This window comes from Rattus norvegicus, chromosome 15 (assembly GCF_021556685.1).
Source record: "Rattus norvegicus strain SHRSP/BbbUtx chromosome 15, alternate assembly SHRSP_T2T, whole genome shotgun sequence".
NCBI classification, from domain to species: domain Eukaryota; kingdom Metazoa; phylum Chordata; class Mammalia; order Rodentia; family Muridae; genus Rattus; species Rattus norvegicus.
Genome location: NC_141548.1, coordinates 41868713 through 41887617, shown reverse-complemented (window position 1 = coordinate 41887617; position 18905 = coordinate 41868713). Strand labels below are relative to the sequence as shown.

Genomic DNA, 18905 nt, shown 5'->3' with positions numbered 1-18905 from the left:
ACCTGACCAGAACCTCCAGTAACCTACCCTTTGGTTGTTGTGGCCAGGGTTACTACTAAGGCTCCTCCCATTGACCTCAGCCTCTTTACCTGTCACCCAGTGGGCACCACACTGGGATCAAAACCAGCTGTGCAGCTCCTGACCAATGAATGCAAGATGGGGACTCCAGCTCATGTGCATATATAAAAAGGGGACATCAGGTCATGGCTTCCTCTTTGCATAGTCACCTGTGGTCCCAAGGCTTTGCACAGACCAATGTGACTCAGTCCAGTATAAACCCAAGGATCTCCAGCAAAGAGCTCTGGACTTAGGGACCTAGGAACCTGGGAAAGAAGAGAGTCCTGTTGTCCTATACAAACCTTCTCACCCCCTACCTTTACGTTCAGAACTTCTATCATTACTAACACCATCATTATTATTACTTTTGAAAAAATATTTTGTGTGTGTGTGTGTGTGTGTGTGTGAGAGAGAGAGAGAGAGAGAGAGAGAGAGAGAGAGAGAGAGAGAGAGACATGGCTACAGGTGGCCTTGAAGACCACCTAATATAGGTGCTGGGAACAGAGTATAGGTCCTCTGGAAGAGCAACAAACATTCCTAACCACTAAGCCATCTCTCCAGCCCTTATTGTTATAGTTTGTTGCTTTGTTTGTTTGTTTGTTTGTTTGTTTGTTTGAGACAAGGTCTCAATCTTTTAGCAATCTTCCTGTGTCAGCCTCCCTAGTTCTGGGATTGGAGGTACAGATTGCTGTGGCCTCTTCTGGGCTTGATTCTGAGGACCTCAGAAGTGCTTCGAGGACAGAGGCAGAGCAGAAACGCTCACGGTTTTTTTACGGTAGTAGAAAGCTGCTCCGGAGGCTCCTTTTCATCCCAGTCCCTGCCATTGTTTGCAGCCGCATGCTCTGTTGGGCCCACATCTCCTGGCAAGCACAAGCCCACGAGCCAAGGCCACACAAAGTAGGATATGAGGCACAGACTTGCCCAGAAAATGAGTCATGCCACCCCTTCCGTCCCTTCACCCAGCTAGTGCCTATCCTCTGACTCTGTCCTTTCCTGGAACTGCATGATTGATGGGCTTTGAGATGAGAAGTCATCCAGTTCATCCTGGGCCTGGAGGCAGGGTGCTCCAGAGCTGGCCTCGGGTTCAGGAAGCAATCCTATTCTTCCTGGGAAACAACGTAGGGAGTCAAACACCAGGAGAGGGAGGCACAGGCCCATTTCCTGTAGACTTGGGTCAAGAGTTGGCAGACCATCCCCAGATGCAGTCTCTTTACTAGTACAGAACTCTGACATCTTTCTTGCAAGCCATTTCAGGTCATCCTGGTGCTAACCATGCACCCCTCAGAGCAAATGTAGAGAGAACTTGGGTAGGAGCTCAGAGAAAGACTGAGCGCTAGGCCTGCACAGTTCTGGGACCCTGGCCCATGAGCCTGGCCCCCAACATGGGTCTACCAATGCTGCAGAACAAAAGCCTGGAATCAGATCAGAGTCCAGGGCCTCTAGGCCCAGGGCAGGCTATCTCCCGGTCCTGAAGGGTCCCAATGACCAAGCTAGTACGAGCCTGAGCTGTTAACCCAGGAAGGAAAAAGCACTCATTAGAACCGCAAATATCAAGCTTCAGCCAGGGTGAATCTGTGTGCTCTGGGCAGGGAGACTATGCTCCAAAGTTCAGCCTGTGGCCCACACAGCTGATCCCCCAGGGGTAGCTTTCATTTGGAATTGAGCCTATATCTTTTTATTATAGCAGATCGGAGGGAGGGAGAAAGGTGGGGAGGGAGGGGAATTCTGGGGGTGGTGGTGGTGGTAGAACCAGCCTAAGGAAGAAAGGTGGCTCGCTCTGTTTGGGGTGATTTGGTCAGTGAGGCCCAGATGTGTGTGTTCTTGGATATTGGTCTTTACAGAGGCCCAGGTGGCTTGAGCTGTCAGCTGGGGTCTAGACAGGGAAGTAGGGACAGGGTCATGGTGGAAGAGTAGCCTTTACTCACCTAATTGCCTCTCAAGAGATGGGTGGAGAGTCTGATTCTGGCTGACCCGCACTGCCCGTTGGGCAGACCATGTAATGAGGGAGGGCAAGAAAGCTGACCTCTGGGTATGCATGAACGTTTGTGCATGCAATGAGTAGATGACTGTGTGTGTGTGTGTGTGTGTGTGTGTGTGTGTGTGTGTGTGAGAGAGAGAGAGAGAGAGAGAGAGAGAGAGAGAGAGAACATACAATACACATGCATGCGCATGTGTGCAAATGTGTGTGTGCACACCTGTGAGCCTGCCTATGTGTACAAGCATGCATTCATGTGAACGGGTCCATAGGTGGAGCAGGGCATGGTAAGTGAACCCTCTAGGAGACCCAGTCCTGGTAGGGAGGGTGGGTGTCTGCTGTCTGATTCCACTGTAGGCAATGTGGGTAGGGGAGTTAAGCCAGTTCTCCTTGGGTGCTATGCAAATGTGTCTGAATGCGGCTTCAGTGTCACTGGGTCAGTGTCACTAGACCAGAACTGTCTGTGTTCTCTCAGCTTCCTGTGCTCTCCTTGATAACAAAAGTGAAGGGCAGAGCAGCTCTCCTAAAGATGTTCGGGGTCCCTCTTCAAGCCTCCAGTCAGCAAGCCAGTGTTTGTGGCAAAATCTTCACAATTCAAAGACAGGTCACCTCTCCTGGCCATGTGAGTGGTCAATGAAGCTTGTGTCTGTGAGACTCAGGTATTGGGATTTGGTGAAGAGGGAGCTGAGGCCTCTAGGAGAGAGGAGTGTGTGACCTTCATGTCCGGGGAGTCGTAAGTCTGTTGTTCACTGTGCTCTCTGAGTGTTTCTCTTGCCTCTCGACAAGGGGAATTGAGATATAAAGAGGTCTCTGGATCCACCCTCACCTAACCGTGTGACCACTTCTCCCGGTACTCCATTGGTTGGGTTGAATTGATCAATTCAGTGGAGTGTCTGATATTATTAAATGGGGTGAAGCAGAAGACCTACCCAGACCAGTCAGTCTGTGGGTGTGAACCCTGGACATATGCTTTGGTGCCTTAGACATTCTAAAGTTGTCCCTGTGGGCTGGAATGAGGGTAGGGTAAGAAGGGTTGCTCCCCTCTCCAACCATTCAAGGCTGAAAAGGTTTTGGGTTGCCATGGATACCGTGAGCCCTTGTAAACGTTTGGGTGATGGATGATTTGGGTTTTCATCCAGGAGCCAGCTGAGGCTACAGGAACGTTGTCTTCCCAGGAGATGCTCTGCCACAGAGGCTCATACAGCTTGGTTGCCATGGTGAAAAAGGTGGGGTGGAGATACTAAGGGCCCTGCCTTAGCTATGGTCACAAAACTCCTTATCTCCAAGTTTGGGGGGGGGGAAGCTCAGGTTGTCCATTAACAGCAAATGTTTTAAAAGATAAAAGGCAGAAATATTTGTGGGCTTAAAGTAAGGGAATGTGTAACCAAGAGACTCCCACAAACAGATACGTTTTCAGTGTGACACTGGGCTTTTTGGAACTAGGAATGACCAGCTTCTGATATCTGCCCACAAGTAGAACATTACGGGGGACATAATACAATCGTTCCAGCAGAAAGAAGTCCACTGGATTCACCTTCCCGAGCCTTAAGTATTTTGCAATAAATTCACACAACAAAGTGTTCAGAGCCTTTAGATAGTTACTCATTCACACAGCCTAGGTTGAAGAGACAGAGAAGGAGGGGGAACAATGGAAGGGGACGTGGACTTTGAGAATGTGATATCTCCCTTGCCATCCTGGCTTGGCGGCTATCTAGCTGAGTCAACTGAAGGTAGTTTAGGTATCTTCTCTACGCCTCAGTTGTTCCGTTTGTGAAGTGGATATAAAAGGTTTGTTTGCATTCCTGATAGCTAAGCTGGGAGGTTAAATGGGACTGATTCTGTGAGAGGTGCAGGACGGCACCAAGGGTGGTGCAGACACTGAACATGTGGCAGTTGTAAATGCTGCATTGGAAATCCCCAGAGTATATGTGATGGCTTCTTTTGCATGTGTTAGTTACTTCCACAGCAGTGCAAGGGAGGAAACACTAGTCAGAAACTGCGGAACAGTTTCACAGTGTTGAAACAGGTGAGAGCACTGGGTTTGAACCTGGGTCCTCCAAGCCCAGGTCTCATGTGCTTTCTACTTTTTTCTTCTTCCTTCCTTTCCTTTCCTTTCCTTTCCTTTCCTTTCCTTTCCTTTCCTTTCCTTTCCTTTCCTTTCCTTCCTTCCTCCCTCCCTCCCTCTCCCTCCCTCCCCCTCCCTCTCTCTCTCTCTCTCTCCCTCCCTCTCTCTCTCTTTCTTTCTTTCTTTCTTTCTTTCTTTCTTTCTTTCTTTGTGTGTGGGTAAGATGCACACGTGCTACAATATTGACATAAAAACCAGAAGACAACATGCAGGACTCAGTTCTCTCCTTCCACCATGTGGGGCCTGGGGACCAACCTCAGGCTTGACAGCAAGCACCTTTCCTCACTGAGCCATCCCTGTCTGCCCTTCATGAGAGGCGAGTAATGCCATTTAAATGACCTTCAGGTCAGCAGAGGGTAAGGCTGGCAGCTGCTGGCATCTAGGGAAGCATTGGAGCATCCCTCAGGGATGATTCGAGACCTCCAATCATAGACCGGGAATACTCTGGATGCTTCCTGCCAACTAGTAGCGATAAGGGACAACCGTGCATGCTATCACAGCCAGGCTTGGTTCACAATGCGATCTGCTGGGGGAGGGGCCGCTGGGGACTAGCCAGTTCATGCGCAAGCGCTGACCTCACATGTGATGCGTCACAGTGACACATCTGATCTGGTGAATGATTACGAACAGGGAAGCAGATAAAATCCAGAAAATGTCTCCCACCCAGGAGCCCCCTCCTGAGGCAGACCTCGGATAAAGGTCTTCTGTGGAAGGATGTGGGCAGAGGGCATCCATTTTTAAAATACCAACAATAACAAACAGGCCCAGTCTCGGGCACTTTGTCACCAACCTTGAAGACCAGATTTCCATCCTCCAGACCCACACGGAGGAATGGAAGAACCAACTCCTCTGACCTCACACGGGCTGCAAAACTCAAGGGTAATAAATAAACAAGTGTAATTAAAACATTTAAATATTTTAAAACAGCAACAAAAGACACGTGTAAATCAACTCTTTTTCAGAAAAACAAGTGAGCCTAGTTATCTAGTTTATCGAGAATGGGTTTTGTTAAACTCTCTAAAAGAGTTTTAATTTCATTAGTTTTCAAACATAACTAGAATAGTGTTACATGAAAGCAAGATCCTACGGTTGCCCACATTGGTAGCAAATGGTTTTTGCTTTTGAGGGTCAGTTCCAAACACTGGTGATCTAGACTGACCGATCCAGACAATGCTGGCTAATGTTGACCTTCAGAAAAACAATGTGTCGCAGTGTATTAGGAACCTTAAATATGCTGACATCCTTTCACTTCATAATACCATGCACGGGAATCAAGCCTAAAAGAAACAAGCAGAAGTTGGCCAAGGGGTAGGGGACAAGAAGTGAGAATTGTTTGTTTGTTGGTCTGGTGGTACATTTTGTTTTGCTTTGCCTTGCTTTTCTGAGCCAGGGTTTTGCTAGGTATCCTGGTCAATGGGAGATCACACTCACTGTGAAGCCCAGGCAGGCCTTGGACTCATAGTGCTCTTCCTGCCTTGGCCTCTCGAGTGCTGGATCTCTCAGCCTGCACTACCTACCATAGCCAAACCCAGTTATAAGAACAAAATAATAGGAACCTAATGTGTTTGTGGTGGATGTACCTACAGTGCCAGAGGAGGGGAAGCAATAGGATCTATTGTTTGTGGCTACTCTAAGCTTCAAAGCCAGCCCGGGCTGCAAAGCAAGAACTTTTGAAAAATATTTTCAGGAGACGGCTCAGCCGGTTGGTAGAGTGCTTGCTTCGAAACATGAGTTTGAATCTTCAGAACTTCTAAAAAGCCAGATGTGGCTGCACATGTTTGCATCTTCAAGGCTTGGGAGGCAGAGACAGATAGGTTATGGGGGACTTTGGCTTGTCTAGCCAAAACAGCAAGTTCCAGGTTTGACAGGAAGCCCTGTCATAAAAAGTCTGATGGAAGAAGACTTCCATTGTCAGCTTCTCGACTCTGCAGGTGCCTGCTGGGCATGTGCACTGGCATTAATACACACACACACACACACACACACTACAAAGTCGGAGAGGGGAGAAGGAGGGAGGGAGGTGGAGAGGGAAGGAGGCAGGTAGAAAGAGAGAGAGAGAGAGAGAGAGAGAGAGAGAGAGAGAGAGATCAGTGATAAAGAAATGACAAAATTATTTCTACCTAGGAAAATTCTTTAGAAATTAAAATACAAATTTGAAGCTTTCTTAGATAAAGGAATATATATTTAAGCATTTGTGGAAGCAGTATGTAAATATTATACAAAAATCTCTATGAAACATCCAGAAAACGATGGAGAGCGTTGCATCCAATCACTTCACGAAGCTGTTTCTGGTCCTTGGTCAACAGGAGATCACTTTTCCTTCCGGCTTCCCACTTTGCCCTTAACAAATAGTATGAATTGTGTGTCTGTTGTGTGTGCTTGGGGGGGGGGGTGTAGAACTTAGGACATAGGGGCTAAGAACAAACCTTATCCAATGACCCTGAGTTTATCTTCTTTTTCCAAGTACGCACATCTGCAGAGTCACCACATATTCCAAACCAGCAAAAAAGTGCCTCAAAGTCAAAAAGGTGAGTGTACCCAGAGAGACCAAGGGGAAAGTAACAGGGGATCAATAGGGGCGGGGAGGGGGAGCTACAAAGAAGTCAACACACAGAAAAGCCCCAAGGTGTCTTTTCAGATCCTTCTAACCTCTTGGGCCCTGTGGACCGAGGAACTGGCTGACCTCTGATAAATGAGGCAGGCTCACAGCTAACACTTTACACTGAGGGCGGGGGCCTTGAATTTTAGATCCCAGGGACAGCACTGTCCTTTTCATCCTTGTGGCTGTCAAAGTTGAACCCAGAGCCACACAAAAGCTAGGCAAGCACTCTGCCACTGGGCTCTATTCTAATAGCCTGAAACGCTCTCCCACTAATTTGTCCAAGCTCGGTTTTGAACTTGCTCCATAGTCCGGGGCGGGTCTAGAACTTTCTATCCTCCTGCCTAAAACTCCTGAGCTGCTGGGATGCTAGGCCTGCATCTCCAGGGCAGGCAGCAATTCTTTGGTTTTGTTCCTGTTCCTTGTACATCCCCGTGGCCTGAGCCTCTCTCAGGCATATGGGCAATACATTTATCTCAGCTCTGTTACCGCCCTATGGTTTGATGTCTAGAAATCTAAGTCATCCTGGCCAAAGCCATCTACCCTACCCCCAACCTGGGTACAAGCTGACCGTCCATCTTCCCCTTTTTCCTGCTTTGGAGGCCTCGGGCTGGAGGGGGCTTCTTGCTCAGAAGAGGAACTCTCTGGATACATCATGGGGACTTTCCTCTCTGCAGGCAAGACCCCACTGTTCTTGGCTTTGTTGTACTTGAGGTCTCCACTTGGAAAGTCTCTGTCTGAGCCCTTCTGAGACACCTGTGAGCAGTTGTCCAGAGACATTGCCCTGGAGGAGCGTGCTGCATGGTGGCTCTGGGGGCCTGGCCTTTGATGGTGGTCCTGGAGCCTCCCCTCTTGGTCTAGGCTGTTGTTTTCAGAACCCACCCTTCCCTGGCTCTCTTCTGAGCTTACCCAAGAGCTTTCTTCCTTTTCATCTGGATTTCTGCCTTCTACCTCGGGCTGCCCTTCTCTGGAAGCTTCCTGACTCTCCACCGAGTGGCCTCCCTGTCTTGCTGGAGCCTCAGAAGTGTCTCCATCTCTAAAGCTCTGGTGCAGGGTTTCCTCCTTTCCGATCTCAGTCCCCTCTAACTGCTGGCCATCTTGGGCAGTGCCGATGCAGATTTTCCCATCTTCCTTGGTGGTTGCATCCTCTTTTGGTGCATGGCAACCATCTCCTTCTGCTTTTGAAAACTCAGTATCCTCCTCTGCTCTCATCCTCTGCTTCCCTTCCCCCTCCTCTCCCTCAGCTACCCCAAGCCCTTGTGCCAACCTCAGTTCTTGCTTCTCATCAGCTCCCTGGACAGTTCTGGGGTCCTCTTGAGACAACATCATCCCTGTCTTCTGAGGGGACACCTCCATGGCCTCTCTATTGCTACTTCCGTCCTTTTTGCTCTGTAGAATTTGCTGTAGGTCAAAGGCCTTTCTGACGGGTGCACCAGAGACTGTTGTGCTATCCTTTGGGAATCTAGGGGTCCTCTTCTTCTTCAGACAGATTTCACAGGGACAGAACTCATCCTCCACAAGCCCTGCACCTGACCTGGTCCCTAAGGCTGTGCCCAGAGTGGCCCCATCCTCCAGAGTGAAGGAGAGGGGGCCCTGGCCAGGGAAGGCCGACAGGTTACGCAGGCCCTGGAGGCGACGCCGACGTTGCTCTGTTTGTAGAGAAGACTGGCCTCTGAGGGCTTCCCGGGGGGGCTCTGGAAACATCCTCCCTGCCCGGCTCTGGATCTTCCTGACTTCCCTGACAGTGCTTGCCTGCAGCCGCTGGCCCACATCCTGCTCCAGCTCTGTTACCATCTGGTCCAGCAGGTTGTTGTCATGGAGATTCCATCGGGCTCGGAGTTCAGCTGTGGCATCAGTTAGGTGAGCCATAAAGGCTTTCTCTATCTTCTTCAGCAGCTTGGACACCCAGATTGGGTCAGGGTCCAGAGTTCCCCTGTGGGCTATGGATGTGTTCGTCTCCCTGGTTTCTGAGCTGGCCTTGACGCAGGCTTGCTTGCCGCCCCTTACGTCCAATCCCAGCTCCGGCACGTGAGCACTTTGACGCTCACTAACCCTTGAGTTGCTCTCCTCGAAATGGCAAGGGGACTCTGTGGGATCCTCTCTCCCATCTAGGGGCCACAGTCCTCCATCAGTTCCTACTTCATCGTTTGGCACTCTTGTGTCTTCTGGAGAACCTGCTCCATCTCGAGAGTTAGCTGCAAGCATTCCCTGGCTGCAGACCCTAGTCCCTTCTTCTGGAAGCCCTTCTCCGAGGACACTGTTTTCCTGTAGCCTTTCTCTTGCTCTCCCTTCTGTTTCTTCTAACTGTGCATCCCCTTCCGGCACCTTGTTTTCGACTGACTGTTCTGGGGCACTGCCCCACGTCTGCTTCCTGCCTCCTTTGCCTGCCTCTTCCCCGCTGGTGGTACAAGCCCTCATCTGGGAGCCGGATGAGACTGTGGAAGGACTCACTATCTCTGGGTACCCCTGGTTCCTGGAATCAGGCCTTTGAGAGGGGATTTTCAAAGGCAAATCTATCTTCTTGGAAGCCAGGGTACTATCCATGACACAGGGCACGCTGCCCTCACCTGAGCCTCCAGAGCCACTGCTCACGTCCACGCCAGAGGAGGAGGTGGGAGTGAAGTCCTCAGTCCCCAGCAGAGCCTGGTGTGAAGTGAGCCTCCTGAGGCTGAAATCCAGCTGGCCCTGCCCAAGCTCACTTCCAGGCCACAGCGTCTGGGAGATGTTGAGCATCTCCTGGTACTTAGGGGACTCTTCAAGCCTCCGTTTGCCATCCAGAGGTCCCAGATCCTCATCAAAAAAATGGAGCTTGGCAAGGCAGGCAATGAGGGCCCCAGCCGAGCAGCTGAGTCTCTGGGCTACTGTGCTAGAGACTTCTGGTAGACTGCTGGGCCGGCCTGGCTTGGAGCCCAGCAGGGCCTTCATGATCTGTGTAGAGGCTGAGACCCTGGTGGGGAGTGCACACAGGCTCACACCACGCTCCACTGTGGTCCCTTCTCCTGTTCCAGCTTCTGCAGGAGCCTTGAGCCTTTCAACTGATGTTGCATCTGAATGCATATCACCTCCCAGTTTGCAGCACACAGAACCAGGTCCTGCAGGGACTCCTGCTGGCTCTGGGTGCTCATCAGTAACCCCTTCTAGCATCTGCTGTCTGGCCTGAGTCAGTTCCCCAAAGACTTTCAAAGAACAGCCATCACCCAGGTCCTCCTTGGGACCTTCTGGGCCCTCACTGGGCACCTCTATGGTCTCATCCGCCACCTCATATGTCATGAGTGCTGGCTTTTCTGGGATGTTGCCTAGCCACTCACGAACCACAGCATCTGGAGAGGTGTAAGGCAGAGCACTGGGCGTCACACCACCATCCCCTTCCTGTTCCTCAAGGCTTCCCCTGATGCCAAGGGGCATCCCCGGAAGAGTCCTCCTGGGCCCAGTGTAGCCATCGGCTCGACCGTGGTCACTGTGGGTACTATTGCTGCTTGCAGGCTCCCTTCTAGAACATATTTGATCCTGGGGTGGAGTTGGGCAGGAACTATTGTCCCCCAAGCAGGCCTCAGAGATGGAGGCCTGCGTCTGACTGCTAGGGGTTGCAAGGGTAGAAGTCGGTGCAACCTGTAAGCAGCCGAAATTTTGGTAGGTTCTTAGATCTGCCTCAGGCCATCTGTTCAGTAGCACAGAGGATGAGAAAGGCTCAGGGGTGCTCCCTGCCTTGTCCCACAGATAACCAACCTCTCCTCTGTGGATAGGTGTAGGAGTTGATGAGGGAGCCTGGCACTTGCTATCCTCTGCTGGCTCTGCAGAGCGAGTGCTGGGATGACAAAAGCTGGACATACAGTCTGAGTCACTCATGGCGATGCTGGTGGCTTGTGGTTCCTGAAAATCAAGAGAGCTGGAGAATGGGGGTCTCAGACACTCGGGGGCCTGATTCCCAGCCCTGGGTGAGTTTGAAGGAAATTGTGGTGCCGGGCTTCCTGGGCAGGCTTGCTCTCTTTCCATAGGCATTGTCATTTGCAAGGCTGTGTCCCCTGAGGACTGAGTGTCCCTGCAACAGTGACACTGCCTGGCATGGCCTTTCTGGGCTACTTGGTGAGGGATAGAGACACTAGGCAAGCACACAACACCAGCTGGCCTCTTCTGCTTTCTCTGCCTCCGCTGGGCCGGGGCACAGGCAGGAGCTGGGAGGGCATCTCTCTGTGTGTCCCGAGAGCCAGAATGGCGTGGAACCAGGGGCAGTCTCAGTACAGGATCACCCCTGACCTCCTGGCAGCTGGCGCTCTGTCTGTCCTTCTTTGTCTGAAGACCCGTGTGGTTCAAAGATAAGTGCCTCTGGGTGGAAATACAGGGGTTATCACCTCTAGTGGCTTGCCCCTGGGAAGCCATGACCCTTGCCTGGCTTGAGCCTCTGTGGAGCTGACCACCACCCTCACAAGACTCCTCACGAGACTCGGCACTGGCTGATGTATCAGAAAGGGCCCTGTCTATACTTTGGGTCTGAAGTCTCAAGCCACAGGGTCCGGTGTCCTCTAGGCAGGGGTCCTCACCAGATTCCAGGTCAGTCTCACTCCGGGAAGAAGCTGAGGAGACTGGACGCAAGGTGTCACTGCCTGTTTCAACTTCAGGAGTCCAAAGACAACAGGAGCCTGGCTGGACACTTCCAGGGTGCCTGGGAGTTGAGACTGGGCTGGCATTAGCCTTGTCATGTCCTTTCCTATCATTGGTTCCCTCTCTCCAGCATCTAGAGAGCTTAGCCAGACCCCATCTCCTACGAGGAGTTGGCCCTGTGCCCTCAGGGGCTGTCAGGGGATTCCTCCATATGTCATAGCTGGGCCGTGACTGCTGGCCCACATCAAAGGCTCCCTGGCATCCTCCATCATGGGGACCCAGTCCCTGTGCCCCAGGTTCTAAGACGCCCCAAGGGTAGCCCTCCTGTCTGCAACAGAGCCTGTCAGCCTCCCTCAGGTCCCGATCCTCTCCAGTGGCTGCTGTGAAGACACTGGCATGCCCCACCCTCTGGGACCACCTCAGGGTGTCCTCCCCCAGTAACTGGAAGCGGACTTTCATCTCCACAGACAGACTGCCGTCTTCATTCATGCAGACCTTCTTCTCCACATCATCAGCAGCCACCAAGGAACCAGGTGGGGCAGGCGTGTCCTGAGGGCACCTGTCCAAAGCAGGACCTGCCCAGGCTTGATGACCGGATGCTGGATGGTCACTGAGACCAGACCTCTCTGACATCAAGGAAAACTGCCGCAGCTTGCCGCCAGACCTGCCCCTTGAGTGTATGACACTCTGCTTGGCGTTCGGTCCCCAGCAGCCTGTCACACGGTGGAGCAAAAGAGAGAACAAGGCAGTGAGCTACTGGAGAGAACAGCAGCAGAAAGACAAGGGAGGAGCCATTCCTAGAAGGACCCTTGAATAACACAGAAAGAAAGAACTGAGGCTGAATCCCACCCAAAGACACCAAGTCCCTGCTACTTCAGGGTCTGAAACTGACTAGCATCGCTTCATTGTGCGGCCACGCACACAGCACTCACTGTGCATCGAGTTGCTACAAGAAGCTTCTTGCATAGAACGTTTGCTGCGTAGTCATGCTGGCTGAATAGGCACCAGCACAACCAGGGCGTGGAGAGAGTGTGGCATGGCAGGTGGAGCCACACAGTGGGAATTCATTAATCTGGGACAGGAGGCAAACTCAGCCTGCTGCCTGTGATCTGACCATAAGCTGTAAACTGATATGGGGACCTCTGGTGACCCGTCTCCCTCACAATGGCCAGGCTCTTGGGCTGAAGAAAGATTTCTAGAAGAGATCTAAACATACAGCATCAGTTCCTAAGAGTCTAGCCTGCACCCCAGGTAGAAAACTAGCGTGGGTGCCTCATGGGATAGAAAGTAGCCTTAGAGAAGAATTGAGTTCTGACTGTTCCTCATCTTGTCTCCTGAGCTGTGTGTGGCGGGATGCACCTGTGTCCAGCAGGACAGACCTCATGAACACATCTGGACAGGAGAAAGCATCAAGCAAGTCTGACGGCTCTTCCGGCATGGGCCCTGACCATTGTCTTTGTATCACAGTTGCAGGTACTGTTGTTGGCCACTTTCTTAGTGGAATCGCATGAAGAAGAGGCATTTGTTTAATCTCCAAACTCTTCAGTAGCTTAGCTGTAATTTTATTCTGCATTTGTGCACTGTGTCATTAAAATACCATATATTTTAATAGTGAAGGAAGCCCGGACGCTGGCCCAGTGTGGGCTTTTTGATGGCTCTATCTATGTGTCTGGATAGATGGTCCATGGTTGTGGCATGTTTTAATCATTGTAACCTGCTGTAGAACACCACTGATGCCCAAGGCAGCCATGTCTCTGAAGGATTAAAATGCTCCGCTCAACAGAGCTCAGAACTCTATGATGACATGTTCACTGGGGATCGTAATGGTTACTGTAGACCCACAAAATCTTAAACTCAAATTTCTCTGTGTTAAAATCTTTGCTGCGCCCAGGTGCCCCCAGTGATGCTTTGCTCAGTTAAAGCAGATAGAAAGAGAAAGAAGCAAGAGAGACGCAGCATAGCTGGAATAGCAAGGAACTGGGCCAAAGCACCTTTCCCATGGGGCTGGAACTGATAAGTACCAATCTTGTGGAGCCACTGTCCCATATGAAAGAAACTGGGAAGCCCCAGAACCCACTCACCACGTTCACTCCTTGCAGTCACACCAGATACCATTCTGGTCCTGTTCCCTCTGTCATTTTCCATCTCCAGACGTCTGAAGGCCTCATTCCCAGCACATACCAGCAGGGAGGGGCCGTCCAGGAGTGTCTGCAGAGAGTCCACCTGGAAGAAGTTAGCACAGAGTTGGGAGCCTGGCCTGCAGAGCCCCTCTGCTCCGGAAGGCCCAGGAAGGAAGTTCCATCTCCTCGACCCTTCTTGACTCTTGCAGGTACTGCTCTGGATTCCCACATCCCATGCCTTTATTATTAGCCAGGGGCTGAGAACCCATGGCCTTCAAGATTTCTTTCTCTGTTCCCACCAGCTGAGAGTCTATGGCTATAGGTTACTCTAGATAGAAAAGATGTTGGGACCATTAAGCTGCTTCCCTGAGCACACATCCACCTTTTAGAACATGTTTTGTGAAGAGCTTGCAGCAGAGCATTCAAAGTCTCCGTTTAGAGATCTGATTCTTAGCCTTTTCGTTTGCCCAGGTGGAGTCCTCTCCAGATTTTGACAGCTTTCCAGTATAATTCAAACCAGTTGCCTCCACCTGAGTGAACGAATGAGGGCAGAGCACAGCTCTCCCAGGGAGCCTCTCTAGCCTCAATTTCTACTCTTTCCTTAGACTCCCCAGCAGGACATGTTTCTGCCTACTCCTACTGCCTACTCCTGGCTCAGGGCCATCCTCCAATAGATAGGACTTTACTTCTTAGAATATTTCCCTGATCCCAGAGGCCCTGTCCACCTAAAGGCTCATGTTAGAGTTGGCATGAGAGGCAGTGTACAATATCAGGGGCCCTATAGAGCATGTTCTTCTGAATAATTTCAAATTAGAAGGGCGTGTTCAGGAACAAACCACCACCACCACCATGAAACTATTAGAATGACCAAACCACAGAGCAATGACGGCATCAAATGCAAGAAGGCAGGACATCAGGACCTGTCACTCATGGTCTGTTGGGAAGAAAAGTGGCTTCGCCAATCAGGAAGCCAGTTTCTTGCAGAACCAAGCATGTGAGGCAGCACTCGTGCTCCTTAGGATTTATCCAGAGGACACAGACCCTCCCCCAACCACACACAGCTGTGTTATACAACATGTCAGCCAGCTCAGCTCATTTAAAGGCCCCTTTGTTCTTTTCACCTTGAGGTAGATTTCTTCTATGGGTAGATCTCTATTCCATCTCCCAACCAGTGGTGAGGAGGCAGTGAAGCATCAGAGACTCTTGCCTTACAGACCTGCTCAGGGACCACGAAGGGTGTGGAGGGATGTTCAGCAGATTTTGGATTTGAAATGGAATAGAACTTGTTTTGGTTAAAGATGGTCCTTGTTACAGAAAGAACAATGGCTATGCAGTGGGCCACTCTCATAGGCATTCCACCTGAGAGTGGGGGACTCGGAAGGACCAGGATTGGAAGGCTTCTGGCAAGAAACTCTAGATAAGCAGCTCTCACAGTCTTCCTGACAACTGGCTAGTGGGTGAAGACATACTCGTCATTGGTAAGTGGATTATCACATGGTCGGATTGTCCCCATCAGTGAATGTCAGGTTCTCTTTCGCCAGCTACCCCAAGCCCACTCAGTCAGCTCATGAGCAGGAGCAGCAAACGCAGTAGCATGAACTAGCAATACCAATACCACTCCTTCAGGCCCAGCTGGCCTGTGTCTTCTCAGAGGATGCTCCTGGGCAGACTAACACTGGACTAATGCTTGTGGTTTGCATACCAGCAGGGACTCAATGGAACAGCTGGTGGGAAGCTAATCAAACTGAACCTCTCTGTTACCGCTGCTGTTCTGTAATGAGGGTATCTCTGTTGAAGCAGTTTGAATTCACTGGAATGGAATAGACTTTGTTTTGGTTAATAATGGTCCTTGTCCATCCTCTTTTCAGGATGACCATTGTGGACTTACAGAATACCTATTTATCACTGAGATAAGCCAGGAGGGTGGCTGACTTCAGAGCAGAAGATACGATATATTGGGCTATCACCGAGAATCTACTGTGTATCTGGGTACGGTGGTGTACACTTTCAATCTAAGCACTCAAGAGGCAGAGAAAGGTTCCTATCTATGAGTTCCAGATCATCCTGGAACACACAAGTTCCAGGCCAGCCAGGATATATAGTGAGACCCTATTCCAAAACAAACAATAAGAAATCACTTTCTAGCCATACACTTTATCACCCACATAGTGTGGAATAGTGGGATGGATATTCTCTAGAAGATTCCATGTGGGAACCAGCTGGGAGGCACCCCTTTATGAGGATGTTACCCCATAGGATGTGATATGCATTTCCAAGGCAAGCTATGTGAGCTGCTGTGAACAGACAGCTGGGGACAAGAGTCATTCATTCTCACCAGAAGACAGACAGCGTGGAGATGGTGTGGTGAAAGTAAATATGACCTTTTTGCTTTTGTTTTGTTTCTTGAGACTAACCTAGAATTCTCAAGGTGTAGCCCAGGCTAGTCTTAAATGCATAATTCTCTTGCCTCCAGCTCCCGTGTGCTGGGATTACAGACACGCAACAGCACACCAGGTTAGCAAATACAGTTCTGACTATAGGAGGGCCCAGGGCTAAGCAGATACTGGCCCAGATTGTGGGACATGAAATTAGATAAGCCCAGCTCAGTTTCCCCCAAATGCCCACCTTTGACAAGAGACTCATGACCTACGGGACCTAGACAGGTAACAGTTGTACCCAGTAGCCTGTGCAGGTAGGGATGGGTGAGGGCTGCATTCTTCCTCAGTTGGGTGCCCTTGATCAAGATAGAGAAGGAACATGTTTGGTAGACACCACCTCATCCTGTTTCTGGCTGGTGTTGCTCATGGTGTCACCATGAGCGTGAGAATCGGGTGAGGCAGCTGAGGTACCTATGACAGACTTAGCCCTTCCAGTGGCCCTGGGAGTTGAGATATAGCTGTGCTTGTTGAGCACTGCTTCTCAAGCTTGGCTGTCAGCCCCATCAATGTGCTCTTGAACCCAATATTCACAGTGCTACCTGCAGGACGTGGTGAGCCATCTCTGTAGACTCAGCCCCGATCTCATTCTTTCTAGACCTGGCCACTAATGCCTTGCATTAAATCTCTTGGTACTCAAGGTACCTTGGGTGATCCTTTTTCTGCACTAAACTCAGATGGAAATGGCCTGTTGAGAGGACTGTACAACAAATGAGAAACATGTGCAAAACTCAGGGCCTGCTGTGTGCTAAGTACTTACTAAGTGGGGCTATGAGTAGGGTGGCTGTGTGTGTGTGTGTGTGTGTGTGTGTGTGTGTGTGTGTGTGTGCGCGCACACTTGTGCATATGCAAGCATGCATGTGTGTACTTGTGTATGTGCATGTGTGCTTATGTGTACCTAACTCAGGTTCTCATGCTGGCACAGCAAGCACTTGATCAACTGAGCCATTTCCCCAGGTCTGATGGTTGATGTTTGCTTAACAGATTTGACCTCATGTCTCCACACTCTTCCTTCACCTTTAGTTAGCAGTGGACAATCAAGGCTGCCTTACTTGTCTGTCTATGTATTTTGACCCAGGGTCCAAAGGAAACACTTGCCCCACAGCCTACCTTCTTCCCATGGGTCGTGTACACCTGCTTGACGGGAAAGCGCAGAAGCTCAGAGGCTTTGCTGAGGAAGCCTGCCAGGTTCCTGGTATTCTTGTGACTGAGAACCACTGTCTGCTGGCATCCAGGATATCCATTCTTTACCAGGGTCAACCTTCTTGGGGCCATAGGATTTTTCCAGGAATAGGAGGATGTTTCTGGAGCTTCGTGCCCACCTTGGGAAACCTGTGACCGCCCAGCAGGGGGGCTTTTCCTTTGAAGCCGGCCTGACTCTCTGGGAGTTTTAGGGGGCTTTCTATCAGAGCAGAGGTAGCAACCCCCATCTTGCAACTGCTCCAGGGCACTGAGGCCATGCAATCCCCGGGGTGTGGTGACAGAACGCACCCCAAAGGAAAGAGGCATGCGCTGAGACAGCTCATCCATTAGGGCGCTGAAGGTCTTGAAAGTGCGCTGGTGAACAGCCAGGCGAACCCCAGCAAACTGGGGGTCTCCTCGCTTGAGGAAGGTTATCTTCTTGGCTGGTGTCACTTCAGTAACAGAGGGAGTGTGAGCCACAGAGGGCAGGAGACACTGCCGGTGGCTTGGTGCAGGGTGGCTTGGGGCAGGAGCATCCCTCGTGTCTCCTGGGGTGCTGTTCATGATGTGGAGGCCCAGACAGCTGTAACAGACAAAGGAAGAGAGGCTCAGATAGTAACTCACAGATTAGGACTACCTAGTGCCCTCCCTTCTTTATGGAGGTGCTTTCTGACACCCCAAATTAGCTCCATCCTGCTATATAAAGACAGTTTGATCCATCTGGGTTAAAAGGTAAAGATTTAGGATTGGGGAGATGTGAGTACCCACCCCACCTCCATCACTTTCTATCTACGTGACTCAGGAAGACGGTGACTTAGAATGTCTGTAGAATTCGGCTTAGTCAGTCTGGATAGTGGTTATAGTAAGCAAATGAACTTATACATCTGAATTGCTTGACAGAGGGCAATGGTCGAAAGTCTTTATTCTCTTCTCTAGCTGTTTTTCTTGCCTTCTTCTGCCAAGCTGGCCTCCCCAGAATGTCCTTATGCTTTCTCTTCTAAAAAATACAGGTAGAGAATAAGGATGGACATTCGGAGTTAGGAGGCTAGACATGGAGTCAGAGCTCTGGGCAGGAGGATTCCCTCTCCCGTGGTTTCCCCATGTACCCGGGAGATCCCTGTCTCTCTGAACTCTGTTCCTCCAGCTGTCAGTCAGGTGGAAGGCGGGAGTTCAAGCACTGATCCCAAACCCTCTAGGGACAGGGGATCAGACAAAGAGACTCGAAACCTTTGCCTATATAATGGAAAGCAGGACACATCACTTCATATCCTGTGTCTTCCTTACTAGACTAGTGTTTGATTTGGTATTAAAAATAAGTTATGGGGCCCAGCAAGGTGACTCTGTGGACAGAGAGTCTGCCGTGCCTGATGAGCTGAGCTGAATTTGATCTCTGGGACCCACATGGTGCATAAAAACCTACTCCTGTAAGTTCTTTTCTGACCTCCCCGGGTCACACACACACACACACACACACACACACTCTCTCTCTCTCTCTCTCTCTCTCTCTCTCTCTCTCTCTCTAAACAAAATGTTTAAAAAAAAAAAACCAACTCCTAAAAGCTATCCCTAACACCCCTCTAAAGTCTTTTCAAGATGAACCTTGTGAGTGGATATCTTGGCTTGCTGCCACCAGCAGGGGAGACAGAGGCACAGACCTGTTCCCCACTGACCATTTCCGCTCCCACTATCCATGGTGTGCAGTCCTGCTACCTCCTGTAGGACTCTTGCAAAACCTTCCATGTACCTCTCCTGTCCCAGGTACTCCTGTTTGTGGCAGCCAGGTTGCTCTGAAACCTGTCTTTTTCTGATGTTC

General features: G+C 50.6%; 1 protein-coding gene and 1 long non-coding RNA gene across 2 annotated transcripts; one reads left to right on the top strand and one right to left on the bottom strand.

Annotated features, from left to right (window-relative positions):
- Nucleotides 1–6309: 6309 nt before the first annotated feature.
- Rp1l1 (RP1 like 1) lies at nt 6310–17677 on the bottom strand. The gene is given in 3 exon segments (NM_001421085.1): nt 6310–12068; nt 13437–13578; nt 17021–17677. Coding segments are annotated over 3 exon segments (5583 nt in total). The 5' UTR covers nt 17657–17677; the 3' UTR covers nt 6310–7263.
- On the top strand, nt 9765–16636 carry LOC120097016 (uncharacterized). The gene is made up of 3 exons (XR_015638328.1): nt 9765–13684; nt 14790–14953; nt 15344–16636. It is a non-coding gene; the product is annotated as an uncharacterized LOC120097016 (long non-coding RNA).
- Nucleotides 17678–18905: the final 1228 nt, after the last annotated feature.